Source organism: Leguminivora glycinivorella, chromosome 26, assembly GCF_023078275.1.
Source record: "Leguminivora glycinivorella isolate SPB_JAAS2020 chromosome 26, LegGlyc_1.1, whole genome shotgun sequence".
NCBI lineage: Eukaryota > Metazoa > Arthropoda > Insecta > Lepidoptera > Tortricidae > Leguminivora > Leguminivora glycinivorella.
This window is the reverse complement of record NC_062996.1, coordinates 7102796-7117535: the sequence shown is the minus strand read 5'-3', so window position 1 is coordinate 7117535 and position 14740 is coordinate 7102796. Positions and strand designations below refer to the sequence as shown.

The 14740-nt window shown below is 41.5% G+C and overlaps 1 protein-coding gene across 1 annotated transcript in view; it reads left to right on the top strand.

Moving 5' to 3' along the window:
* Positions 1–13736, top strand: part of LOC125240001 (cilia- and flagella-associated protein 91-like) — a 42533-nt gene extending 28797 nt beyond the window's left edge. The window contains exons 11-23 of the mRNA XM_048147798.1: positions 537–724; positions 1363–1509; positions 2339–2468; positions 3611–3702; positions 4392–4540; positions 4989–5158; positions 5819–5938; positions 6472–6561; positions 7005–7121; positions 8719–8841; positions 9517–9627; positions 11889–12011; positions 13452–13736. Of these exons, the coding sequence (XP_048003755.1) occupies positions 537–724; positions 1363–1509; positions 2339–2468; positions 3611–3702; positions 4392–4540; positions 4989–5158; positions 5819–5938; positions 6472–6561; positions 7005–7121; positions 8719–8841; positions 9517–9627; positions 11889–12011; positions 13452–13528 (1637 nt within the window). The 3' untranslated portion in view covers positions 13529–13736. The remainder of the gene's footprint in view (positions 1–536; positions 725–1362; positions 1510–2338; positions 2469–3610; positions 3703–4391; positions 4541–4988; positions 5159–5818; positions 5939–6471; positions 6562–7004; positions 7122–8718; positions 8842–9516; positions 9628–11888; positions 12012–13451) is intronic.
* Positions 13737–14740: the final 1004 nt, after the last annotated feature.

The window sequence follows — 14740 nt, the reverse complement described above, 5'->3', positions numbered from 1 at the left end:
GGTTTAAGCTAAAATTTATATGAAACTAGCGACCCGCCCCGGCTTCGCACGGGTACTATACCTACATGTAAACCTTCCTCTACAATCACTCTATCTATTAAAAAAACCGCAACAAAATCCGTTGCGTAGTTTTAAAGATTTAAGCATACATAGGGACATAGGGACAGAGAAAGCGACTTTGTTTTATACTATGTAGTGATAAGTGATACACACTGGAGAAAAACCATACTCAAGTGACACTTGAAGACGTTTGGGGGCTTCAAGTTTTTCTTTAATTGCAAATATTGAAATACTGATTTAAATAATTCAAACTGAAATTAAATTGTTTCCAATTGCACTTGCGACTTGTACAGTCACCGGCATAAATAAGTGATGATTGCTGTACCTTGTCACTTTAAGTAACTTCGTGTCTGAAATGTCATACGAAATTGTCAAACGATTTAAAGCGACAAGGTACAAAAATCATCACTTATTTATGCCGGTGACTGTACTCTTTCCTCAGTGCGAAGAAATTAAAATACCGTTGTCTCTTTCAGAGGCCCGTCTCGGCGCCGGCGCGAAGCAAGTGGCCGGTCCGCTGCGCGTGCTGAAACCGCGCCACGTGGACCACACCCCCCGCCCCGCCACCCCCGAGGTCGACGCGGTGCAAGATAGTGACGAGACTTGCCACCAGGCGGCGCTGACGCTGCAACGGATCATTAGAGGACGCGCTGTACAATGCCTGGTAAGACTAAAATGAGTAAGCCCATTTATTATTAAAAAAAAAAGAGTAATTAAGTGGAAATTTCAAGGAGATATAGCCTTCACACTGGAGAGATTAGTCCTTAGGGATGGGGCAAGGGATAGCGACGAGACTCGCCACCAAGTGGCGCTGACGCTACAGAGGATTATTACAGGACGCGCTGTACAGTGAAAGTTGTCTAAAATTTGTAATTACGTAAAAATTTCAAGGAGAAAATGCATACACATTGGGTAGAAACCATACTCAAACAATATATGTAACATATCTTACTAATGTCACTGTAAGCTTAGTGAAAACTGTCACTGTCACTACAAAAAGTCAAATAATTAGAGAAGGCCTTATAGGTTTTATAGCATTATAGCATATAATTAGTGCAAATTTAGAGGAAATCCAGCATTGGAAAATGTCATAATAATAAATTACATAATAATACCTTACTATTTCACTGTAAAACTAACATCGTCACAGTGACACTGCAAAAAATCAAGAGCGGTTTGTAAAATACCTAGTAGAAAATTATTGAAAGAATTGCAAATTCCAAAGAAATAACGATTACACACTGTAGACAAACCATACTCATGCAATACATTCAACATTGAAACTACTGTTATTTTTTGCAGATGTACGAAGGCCGTACTCGCGCAGCCGAACTGACTGAAGAGTTGAAGACCACACACGGTCTACAGAAGGAAGATAAGATACATATCGCTAAGGAGGAAGCTAGAGCTCGTGACCATCACGTTGTACAGACCCAAGCGGATCGAGAGGTAACTCCTTGTAACTTTGATCTCCTGGTACAATGGTGCAAGGAACCTAAGTACGTTTTCACACTATCTGATCCGATATCGGATGTAAGAAGGATTTCAAAGACAAAAATCAGAGGTGGTGGCCTACATATATGTGAAAACGCACTAAAATACACACACGGTCTGCAGTAAGAGGATAAAATCCATATCGCTAGAGGAGAAAAAAACTGTTTTTTTTCACGGTTTTTTTTCATGTTTTTTTTCAGCTAGAGCTCATGACCATCACATTGTGCAGATTCAAGCGGATCTCCTTTTAACTTTGATCTCCTGGTACAATGGTGGGCAAAGTACGGCCCGCGGGCCTGATATAGCCTATGGATTTTATCCGACCGGCTCCCGGTCCTTCAAAATAGTGTGTGGTAAGGCCAGCATTGTTGAAAAAAACTATATTTGATGTTTAATCTGGCTCCCCTCTGAAATTCCTTCAAATTTTAGACCGCAATGAAAAAGTTTGCCCACCGCTGTCCTGCACGGGAAGCATGGTCGCGCGATAGACGATAAAATATCAGGCCGTCCCTATCGCACTTACAAATAGGCGATAGGGACGGCCTGCTATTTTATCGTCTATCGCGCGACCATGCTTCCCGTGCTGGTACAAGACATGAAAATATCCGAATGATAAAAAAATAGAGTAATTTCTATTTCGAGGTGATACCAAAGCCAAAGGAAAGAAAACTAATTAGAGACTAATTCATTTTGTGATGAAATTTTTGATAATTGTAGACTGCCAATTTGTCGTACCGAAATCGTATTACTGATGAATATCATATAATTTGGTGTATATGCACAGGAAACCGCAATAGCGACACTAGTGGACGAGTTATGCGGTAGCACGGTGTCGGCCGCTCTCGACTTTTTGGAGAAGGAACTGCGAAGACTTAAGGAGGAAAGGAGACAGCACGCCTTCTTACTAATTGCAGGTACAAAAAACTTAGTCGTTAAACTTTCGTGAGACATATTCAAATATTTAATGAATCAACGGGTACAACGCGTTAATAATAGCAAGAAACATGCCGGGCCATTTAGGACCTAGCGCAGTGGTGTATGAGCTTGCTGAGCATGGCGCCGGTGTTGACGTTACTTCAGTAAAGTCGTTGATGTAAGCTAAGAAGATAGTCGGTCCTAGGACACTACCTTGTGCGACACCATAAGTTCTTTCTTGTTTCTAACTGATATTGTGTTTAATGTTCACCAAATGACTAGGATTTCTTAAATAATCTTTGAAAAGGCTTATTATTTTCTCTTTTGCATAGATTCAATTTTGTTTTCCTATAGATATAGAGTGGTAAAGTATGTCAAAGGCCTACCTTGCTGCAGGTGGCCATCATGATGTTGCCGAAGCGCAGATGCAGCACGGCCTCGCAGACATGTTTCGGGCCATTTAGGAGGCCCCTCTTCAGCACTCCTAATGCCTGAATGGGCCGAAACATGTCGCAACAGTAGCGATATATTAACATCAGTACAACCGGTTAATTTATTTAAAAAAAAATATAAATGGGCTTACTCTTGACCACAGACTAGCCAAAGGCAAAGACGTGGCCTGCGATGAAAAATTACAAAACTTACGGTTCATACTTGAGATAAATCGAGATAATTTGTCCTTGAAATAACAACATTGTGTAAATTGCGCTTTGTAAACATAATATTTAAAGTCACATACAAGTCGAACGCGATTAATTAACATTATTTTACGAACATTTATATAAATTAATATCGGGAAGTTTTGTGGTGCTTACATCTCCGGTGACACCTTGCTGGGACGTCAGTCTTCCGCGACCACGGCCAGTGCAACCTGGCCGAAACGTTGGGAAAAAAGGAAAAATAATGTTAATTAATTGCGATCGACCCGTATGTGACTTTAAATATTTATTATTTATTTTATTTATTTGGATATGAAACAAACGGTCATACAATAATAATATTTATACAGTTACTTTTGTTAATCTAGACCTATAGTTTCCATTTTTCTTTAACAAATCTTTTTAAAAAGCACAATCAATACCTACTTAACATGTTCAACTTATCGGGTTTCACCAGTAAACCCTCGCATCGTCTGTTCTAGTTCGTGAGAAAACGATGCGAGAAGCGGCGGAGGCCGGCAGGAGACAGAAGGAGGAACACCGTCGCCGTGAGCACGACCAGATGTTCAGACAGGTTTGACTCTTTTAGCACAGTATAATAAAGAGTACTATCGTACAGTATGGCCACTCCCCCTCCCCGCTGAAAATGCCGCCCACCCCCTCTCGGTTAACTCACAGTTACCGCCTGTCAAAAATGCGAACAGTTGACCTGTCATATTTCACTCATACAAGCATGGTACACGTTCACCTACACGAGCTTGTGTGCTAGGAACGCGCCTCTTTCATATATTTGATCGCCAGTGGCCAAGGTGTGCTTTTAGTGAACATTTATGTTCTAAATCTTCTATTTTGACTCTATATTCCATACTAATATTATAAATGAGAAAGTGTATGTGTTAGTTTTTTTGTCCGTCTTTCACGGCAAAATGGAGCGACAAATTGACGGGATTTTTTAAGTAGAGATAGTTGAATAATCTTTGTCTCTTTCTAACTTTCAACTTCCCTAAAATGGGGGGGGGGGGGGGAAGTTTGTACGGACCATTCCGCAAGTTTATAGTTTCTCAAGAAACGTTTCACCTGGGGAAAAAATACCTCAGTACCTAACTAGATAGATGTGGTGTATGTTGTCAAATGTTACCGTTAATGAAACGTTCATCAATAAAAAAAATACCTAGTCATGACAAAACATGGCGTAGAGCTTTAGCCGATCCAGATAAACACAAAAGAAAAAAAAAACATTCTAATATATCACTTTTATGGCAGATCATAGGCGTCACCCAGGAAACAGTAGACGCTTACTTGCACGACGTGATCGCGGAGGGAATAGAACTGGGTATTGAAGAGGAGGCGGTGCGTCGCGCCGAGCGCAGGGCCGATGAGATCGACCAGGAGATGAAGGAGAATCAGGCTATGTGAGTACAGGGGTAACGCAGGAGACAGTTCATAGTTAGCGACCGGTCTGGCTCAGTCGGTAGTGACCCTGCCTGCTGAGCCGCGGTCTTGGGTTCGAATCCCGGTAAGGGCATTTATTTGTGTGATGAGCACAGATTTTTGTTCCTGTGTCACAGACAGGACAGACAGGAGACAGTAGCACAGGAGATAAACTAATTACTAACTTCAAAACTTGTGTGGAAGCAAAATTTTTCACATTTTTATCTTTTTTTTCTACTTTGCTAGTAGAGTACAGTATTTCGAATCTGATATCATGCTATTTTCTCTGTTTGGTCCAAAGGTTAGCTGGTAGAGAATGCCTTCTGGCATTAAATTCGCCTTTTGTATATTTTTTTACTGTGCAATAAAAAGTTTGAATAAATAAATAAATGCCGCATCAAAGTTCTCATTGAATAATTTTCCTTCCAGGTCAACAGCAGAACAGAATGAGTTGGTGGCCGAGTTGGTCCAACAGTTCCTACTTCCCGAGGCCCACAAGTGCGCTTCCAGACACCGTGTGTCTGCGTTACAGAGCGCTAGGACGGAAGCCGCTAGGAAGACCATATTCGGACTGATAGATGATGCTGAGATCAAAGAAGGTAACTCTTTAACGTTATGTAGTCCTGGTACTTCAAGCTTTAAGACGAGTCGTCGACATGGTCATTACAGAGCGCGTGGATGAATGAAGTCCGCTAGGAAGACAATATTCGGACTGATAGATGATGCTGAGATCAAATAAGGTAGGTAACTCTTTAACTTTATGTAATACTGGTACTTCAGGCAAAGCGAAGTCGAAAGTTTAACTTTATGTAATACTGGTACTTCAGGCAAAGCGAAGTCGAAAGAAGTATCGCGTATACAGTTAGTACTGCAATGTTGAGGAGACCATAATTTTGGACTGATAGATGATGCTCTTTGACGTTATGTACTCCTGGTACTTTCAGTTATGAAGCATTAAGAGCGACGGCCGTTGGACCTGATTTGAACTCCATAAAAGTTATAGAAAAATCATACAAATTACGTAGCCGAATGGCACAAACGCACGAAACTTTCTCTATCGCTCTTGCGTGTTGGTGTGACAGAGCTAGACTATCTTTCGCGGCGTTTCGTTTTCGTCGCAGAAATGCCATTCGGCTACGGCACCAGGGCAGCCAGTCGTGTTCCTTGCAAAGTAATAGAGAGAAATTAAGAGCTATTAAATTGTAACCAGAAACTATTTGAATCATTTCTTTAATTCATACCCTCTCCTTATGTTACAGCTCAATGCATCCGCTGCGGCCAGCCTTTGGACGAGAACTGCCGTTGCCGCTCCTGCAAGATCGCTATGGAACCGATTGAAACCAAGCATAGGAAAGATCCTCGCTGGAAGTACGCTATAGGTACATATACCTTTCTTTCCATAAAGCTGGTACGAGACACAGTCGACTACAAAGAGATGTATCCATTTTTTCACCTTATTACAGTGCAATAAGGTAAGAAAGTGTAAATCTCTTTGTAGTCGACTGTACGAGACGACAAATGCCGTTGTGTTAAATAAATTGAAGTTTTTTTATTTATTTTGATGTTTTACAGTTCATGTTTTCATAGTGTTTCATATTTTCATAAAATTTTGTGTTTCACTCGGTGGCAAAGTTTGTTTAACCTTCGTGCCTTGAAACCCTCGCAACGCTCAAGATTCCACTTTTTGAACCACTCGCTACGCTCGCGGTTCAATATTGGATTCTTTCGCTTGCTCGGGTATCAATATTGGCACGTGCGGTTAAACAACAACTTTGCCCCCTTGTTAAACAAATAACTAGTTTCTGCGTGCTAAAATAATAATTTCAGATTTTTCTTAGACTCTATAAACGTCTCTTCCACGATTTTATAGTAAAGAAATAGTTAATTATTAAACTGTTATTATATATCACAGGTACTCCCATCAAGTATGAGAGGAGCACAGAGGAGCGTTTCCCGCCAGCGCACGAGACGAGGCGACTGCTCAACGCGATTGTGGATGACGGTAAAGTTTTAATAAAATAATGGGATTCTACCACAAAATAAATAAAAGTATAATATCTACTAACTTGTAGTAAGACACTATCTACAATTTATCCCAGTTTTTCTCATATTAGGGCCATTTTTTCAAAGTTGACCCCCACTTTTTTGTATCATGGGTACCTATTTTTTACGCGATTCATACTCAGAATCGCGAGGTCTTTCGATCCCGATAGGAGAAAAAAAAATGTCCCAAGATTTCCATACATTTTTCAAACCTTCCATTCCGTTACCGCCGTACAAAATGTAAGAAAAAATGGTAACGGAATGGGAAAAAGCCTTGGGACTCTTTTTTTTTTCTTTTATTAGGATTTAAAGAGCTCGCAATTCTGAGTGGAAACCACATAAAAATTACCAAAAAAAAAGTGGATGGCCCATATTAACATGACCTCAAAATATTTTCTACAGCGGTGTTGGAGTCTCGTCAGCGCTTCAGCGACCGCCAGTACATTCGACGCGAGTACGCCGGGGCTTTGAGGGAGAAACTCGAAGGAGAACTGGAGGCTAGAGATCTGCTTGATCACGGTCAGTTTACTTATCTACATCGACGACCGGTCGGGCTCAGCGTGTAGTGACCTTGCCTGCTGATCCGCGGTCCTGGGTTCGAATCCCGGTAAGGGCATCTATTTGTGTGATGAGCACAGATATTTGTTCCTGAGTCATGGATGTTTTCTATATATAAGTATTTGTATGTTATATCAAAGAGGATCGAGTATTATAGAGAGTTACTGTCGAAGTAAAATGTGTAATCACAGTGCATTGACTGCCATCTCTCGACACAAGCTTAAAACTTTTGAACCTCAGTTTTGACAATTTGGCCCATATTCTTAGCTTGATATGTTTTAAAATGTCAAATATTAATATTAGCGCCATCTAGCCGAGCGTACCCCAAAGGTGTATCGCCATCTAGCTCACCGTACCTTTTTCTGTATGGTTTTGGGGTACGTTTTTTTCTTAAACTTTATCGGTCTATACGAAGTATCGTTGTCTGAGTACCCACAACACAAGCTTTCTTGAGTTTACCGTGGGACTCGGTCAATCTGTGTAAGAATGTCATATAATATTGTTAAATACAGTGGCCTGTTTCACCACACCTGTTCAACAAAGAAATACATTTGACGCTGTTTAAGTGTACAGTTGTAGTGCAAAAAGGGTTTCCTCCGGAAACGTTCGTATTTGTGATGCTAGTTCAGTCAATGTCAGTACATCTTGTACTGAGACTGACTGAAATAGCATGACACGTTCGTACGTTTCCGTAACGATACGAAGGCAACTCTTTTTGCACTACATCTGTACCTCGCCAAGGTCATCCAAATACAATCCTAATAATGATATATTTTATTCGATTTACAAACACATGTTACCTTCTTAGATCAAATCAAATTATTTTCACTGAAAATATTTTAATTTGCATTTTTTAAGTAGTCTCACTACTATCATAAATTAAATATAACAAGATCATACCATCCCATACATTAAAATGCGACCGCCTACGAAGGCGCTTACACTCCACCACACATAGATGGCGCCACAAAAAAATGCCTTGTTGCCACCGATTATTTGTAGATTGGCATTGAGTGTCAATTCCGAGCCGTAAATCTATGTCAAAAGTGACACTTAACGCCATCTACAAGTATAATCGAAAGCTACAAGACTTTTTTTTTGGCGCCATCTATGTGTGGTGGAGTGTAAGCGCGGTCTTACGCGGTCGCATTTTAATGTATGAGATGGTATGATTTTGTTATATCTAATCTATGCTACTATACTATAAACATAAAATAAGCCACAAGCCTTCGGTAATTATGTCATAAACTTGAAAATTTCGACCCTAGCTTTCGTGATGGTGGCCGAGTGATTTTACAGGCATCCGTCCGGGTTAGTGCGTTTTCACATTATCCGATCCGATATCGGATGTCGGACCGATACCCCATACATTACAGGCGCCATCTTGGATGTTTTCTATTGAAATCCTTCCGACATCCGATATCGGATCGGATAATGTGAAAACGGACTTACGGAGTACGCTGGTTCGATTCCAGCTCGGAACACTAAGAGGCCTTGGTCATTTTTTCTTTGTATATCGCAGTAAAGTTATTTAATGTTTACATGTTGCCTTTTTCAGTGCTCAACCTAGCCACCGGCGTTACCATGGCGCCCGCTAAAAAGCGGGGCGACTGGGCTTACGTGATGAGACGCATACACGAAGACGCCTTGGAGCGTACTGAACTTCCTACTATACCCACAGGTATACAATATAATACTGTGTGTGTGTTACCATAGCAACGGCCAAGAAGCGGGGCGACTGGGCTTACGTGATGAGACGCATACACGAAGACGCCTTGGAGCGTACTGAACTTCCTACTATACCCACAGGTATACAACATAATACTGTGTGTGTGTTACCATAGCAACGGCCAAGAAGCGGGGCGACTGGGCTTACGTGATGAGACGCATACACGAAGACGCTTTGGAGCGTACGGAACTTCCTACTATACCTACAGGTATTCAATATAATACTGTGTGTGTGTTACCATGGGAACCGCGCGAAAGCCTAATGTACCCTAGAGTATGTAAGAATATAATATGTAGCACGATCTCGCTACCGTTATAATGGCAACAAGCCATTGGCATTACCATGGTAACCGTGGCCCGACTGGGGTTGAGTGATGTGACGTATCCTTCATGAAGATGGTGTTTAAGGCCTGATTTAGTACATTGCGGGCTGTTGAGGTTACATACAATTTTGCACAGTCATCAAATACCGCAATGTAATAAAACTCGTATGCGAGTTCCCGTACCGTCTAAATGGGCCCATTAGCATTGCATATCGTCGTTAACTTTCTTAATTATATCCATGGGATAAATTATATTATCAATTAACCGGACAATATGTATGTATATGAAATGATATCATTCCCAGAGAGTTTGGAGCTGCCCTCCGAGATCCGCGCTCGAGAGCTGGCCGAGTTGCTGCGGCGCGACCCACACTGCTACTGCCACGATGACAAGGGCAAGGTCAAGTTCACCTTCAGTAAGTACAATATCCTGTCATTCCCAAAGCGTATGGAGCTGCCCTCTGAGAGAGAACCACACTGCTACTGCCACGATAAAGGAAAAGTCAAGTTTAAAGTTTACCTTCAGTACGTACAATCCATACTTACTAATACATATTATAAATGGGAAAGTGTGTGTGTCTGTTTGTTTGTCCGTCTTTCACGGCAAAACGGATCGACGAATTGACGTGATTTTTTAAGTGGAGATAGTTGATGGGATGGAGAGTGACATAGGCTAAGTATTGTCTCTTTCTAACGCGAGCGAAGCCGCAGGCAAACGCTAATATTTTATAAATAGTGTTATTCCCGGAGCATTTGGAGTGACCCTCTGAGACCCGCACTGCTACTGCCACGATGACAAGGGCAAGGTCAAGTTCACCTTCAGTAAGTACAATATCCTGTCATTCACAAAGCGTATAGAGCTGCCCTCTGACGGAGAGAGAGCTGGCCGAGTTACTGCGGCGTGACCCGCACTGCTACTGCCACGACGACAAAAGCAAGGTCAAGTTCACCTTCAGTAAGTACAATATCCTGTCATTCCCAAAGCTTTTGGAGCTGCCCTCTGAGAGAGAACCACACTGCTACTGCCACGACAAAGGAAAAGTCAAGTTTAAACCCAAAGCGTATGGAGCTGCTCTCTAACGCCGTGTCTTGCGTGGGCGACCGTCGCCGTCGCGTCGCCTACTTCCATAGAGATCGACGGTTTGATTTCGTTGCGTCGCATCGCGCGATCGTCGCGCGACCGTCGTCCACGCAAGCCACGGCGTAACGGAGAGAGAGCTGGCCGACCTGCTGCGGCGCGACCCGCACTGCTACTGCCACGATGACAAGGGCAAGGTCAAGTCCGCCTTCAGTAAGTACAATATTTATAAATAGTTCCCCGAGCACTTGGAAAGACCCTTTGAAACCCGCACTGCTATTGCCACGAGAAGGGCAAAGTCAAGTTTACCTTCAGTACGTACAATATGTCATTTCTATAACTTATGAAGCTGCCTTCTGAGACCCGCACTGCTAATGTCAAGAAAAGGGCAAAGTCAAGTTTACCTTCAGTAAGTTACCATAGACGAGCCATTTTTTAGGGTTCCGTAGTCAACTAAGAACCCTTATAGTTTCGCCATGTCTGTCTGTCCGTCCGTCCGTCCGTCCGTCCGTCCGCGGATAATCTCAGTAACCGTTAGCACTAGAAAGCTGAAATTTGGTACCAATATGTATATCAATCACGCCAACAAAGTGCAAAAATAAAAAATGCAAAAAAATGTTTTATTAGGGTACCCCCCCCACATGTAAAGTGGGGGCTGATATTTTTTTTCATTCCAACCCCAACGTGTGATATATTGTTGGATAGGTATTAAAAAATGAATAAGGGTTTGCTAAGATCGTTTTTTGATAATATTAATATTTTCGGAAATAATCGCTCCTAAAGGAAAAAAAAGTGCGTCCCCCCCCCCCCCCTCTAACTTTTGAACCATATGTTTAAAAAATATGAAAAAAATCACAAAAGTAGAACTTTATAAATACTTTCTAGGAAAATTGTTTTGAACTCGATAGGTTCAGTGGTTTTTGAGAAAAATACGGAAAACTACGGAACCCTACACTGAGCGTGGCCCGACACGCTCTTGGCCGGTTTTTTCAAAGTTGTCCACCCCACTTTCTTTGTAACATGGGTATTTTTTACGAACTTAATACTCAGAATCAGAATCGATCCTGATTGGAGAAAAAAAATGTCCCAAGATTTCCATAGATTTTTTGAACCTTCCATTCCGTTACTGCCCTACAAAATGTATGAAAAAATGGTAACGGAATGAGAAAAAAACTTTGGGACACTTTTATTATCCTATTAGAATTGAATGAGCTCGCGATTCCGAGTGGAAAGTACATAAAAATTTCCAAATTAAAAAAAAAGCGGGGTGGACAACTTTGAAAAAAATGACCCAGACATACTGAGCAGTACAATACCTATAGCAAAAAGAACAACAGGGAACCCACGTAGCCAAATGCACAAACGCTTGACGTACCTCTTAAGCTTCCGTATTGGCACGATTGTCATGCTGCATGGCATGCTGGCAGTAACAAAAAGCTTCTCACTAGAGAAAAGACGAGAATAGAAAAATTATATGGATGACATTTGACAATTTAAAATAGCGTAATATTCAAAAATATAGGCTTTTTTTGAATTTGCTATTTTCTTCTAGTGACGAAAACAGCTTGAAAAACTATACAAACGTGTTTAAATTTCCAGGTGACATATCGGAGAAAGAGAAACAGAAGATGTTGCCGTCAGAGCTTAGAGAGCTGGAAGACCTGCTGCGCTGCAAATGTGACATACCGACACCTACGCCCAGCACCCAGCACGCTCAACCTGGTATGTCCCTTCCCTTAGATTACGCTCCAGCAGGTACCTTCCCAGATATGCTGCCATAGAGCTGACAGCTGCAAGACCTGCTGAAAATATGACATACCGACCCCTTCGCCTAGCACCCGGCCCGCTCAACCTGGTGCGTCCCTACGGGTCACTATCAAATTTACCTTATCGCTAAAAGACTATATAGCTGACATGTCTGGATTGTGTTATGTCTTTGTGGCTACGTAGACATGAATGCTAAATGCGTCTTTAGCAAAACGTCTGGATCTTAAAACGTAACAATTTAAAATGATCTAACTGCAAAACATCTTCATCTTCGAATGTCTGTATTACAAAACAGACATTAACGCTAAACAGTCGAGGAGCAAAAAGTCTGGATTGTTTAATGTTTTTATTGCTAAAAAGAATAAACGCCAAACGACCCGTTAGCAAAACGTCTGGTTTTAAAATGCTTAAGTGCCTTGAGAATTCAAACCTTCTCGCACTGTTAATAAGAACTGTTACATATTTATTATAAACCATGACGTCCATGACACATTATATTTCCGGACGTTTTGCTACTGTGTCGTTCTGTGTTGACGTCAATTAACTAACTTCACTTTTGACTTTTTAGATATGCTAATCATACGGACTATGTATATTTCCAGACGTTTGGCTACTCATTCATTCTAAGTCTTAGCCATCCAGTCAAATTAACTTTTTGCTGATTGAGTATTCTACTTTCAAGTCATCCCAGCTGAATTGACTTTATGCTGACTGTATATTTACATTTTCTGACATCTAGCCGAAATAGTCGTTTAGCGATAAGATAAACTTGATAGTGACCCGTCCCTACCCTTACATTATGCTCCAGCAGCCTGCCCAGATATGCTGCCATAGAGCTGACAGCTGCAAGACCTGCTGTGCTGCAAATGTGTCATACTACACCTTCGCCCAGCACACGGCACGCTCAACTTGGTGCGTCCCTTCCCTTACAATATGCTCCAGCAGGTACCTTCCCAGATATGCTGCCATGTGCTGCTGTATGCTGTGAGGTTACCGAGAGCGGGTGGGAGGCATTTTAGCGGGAGGCAGAGAGTGACTATACTGTACGATAGTATTATACTCTTTATACTTTTGACGACTGGTCTGGCTCAATCGGTAGTGACCCTGCCTGCTAAACCGCGGTCCTGGGTTCGAATTCCGGTAAGGGCATTTATTTGTGTGGTGAGCACTGATATTTGCTCCTGAGTCATGGATGTTTTCTATGTATATAAGTATGTATTTAATCGTCGCTTAGCACCCATAGTGCAAGCTTTGCTTAGTTTCGACTAAGTTGATCTGTGTAAGGTGTCCCCAATTGTTTTTTTTTATTTATACTGTGCCTACTGTCTATTTACAATATTAACGCCTTATCACACAAACTCCTTATTCAGTTTTCTCTATTCCAAAACCTTTCAGTTTCAGATGGCGTGACGGAAGAGGGCGAAGAGACTTCCGAAGACAGTTCTGAGGTCAACGACACAAAGCTAGACTGAAAGACGCCATGTTTAACCCTTTGGCCGCCAATGACGTCTAAAGACGCGCGCCTAAAACCCAATATCAACCTTAGTCCGTCCGATACAGAATAGAACAGTACGTACAGGAAGAACACTTTTTAAAAATAACCTAACCACAAAATTAAATCTTGAAATAACCCCCGACCGCGACATAGTGGACCGATTTTCATGAAACATGGCTAAAACACTCCCGACTAATTCTGCTTTCAAAACAAAACTAAATCTAAATCAGTTCATCCGCTCGGGAGCTACGATGCCAGTGATGCCACAGACAGACACACACAAACAGACAGACAGACCCGTCAAACTTATAACACCCCGTCGTTTATGCGTCGGGGGTTAAAAACGAATAACTAAAAGAAAACTTCAAAAACAAATTAACGAAAGAGAAAACTTCCTACAGTTCTGGGTCGAATCGGGTTGTCCCTTTCTAATGCACAACACTATCCCTTTCTGTCCGAATAGGCTAGTTTCCTATACTTAAAATAAAATGTTTTATGCAGTGCACAGAATAAAGCACAACGTAAAAATATGGACAGGAGTTATGTTTAAACATAATTTCTATTAAAGAGAAAGATATAAAGTAAATGAATTGAGCGTGACGTCACTCCTCAGTAAATTCCAATTAGCAAATCGTTTTGACAGTTCATAAAAAGAAGCTGATTTGACTAGTAGGAAACTAGCCTATTCACGTATTTGTCAAAGGGATGTCAAGCTCCAATCCTAATTGCTACGAAGCAATGCGAGCCGAACGTTGCTGGAATCATCCGATCAGGACAGTGTCCAAACACTGACGCGCCGCGCACAAGCGTAGATTCGAAGGGTTGAAATACTAATTGCTAAATAATATATTTGCGTAGCAATGCGAGCCGAACGTTGCTGGAAATGCTGGAATCACCCGATCGAGACAGTGTCCAACCACTGACGCGCCGCGCACTAGCGTAGCATTCAAAGGGTTGAAAAACTTATTTTATATTTGGTAGGTATTTTACTGAGTTAAATTAATTTCTTTTGTAAATAATATATTTGCACCATTTTCTAGTCAATGTCTAATTATGTGCCACAAATATACATGTGTAATTATGCTACATAATATATTACATATATCAATGTTATCGAGTCGATTATGTTTAACTTACTACTTAACGCCGGCGCTGGTGGCCTACTGGCCTAGCGGTAAGTGCGTGCGAC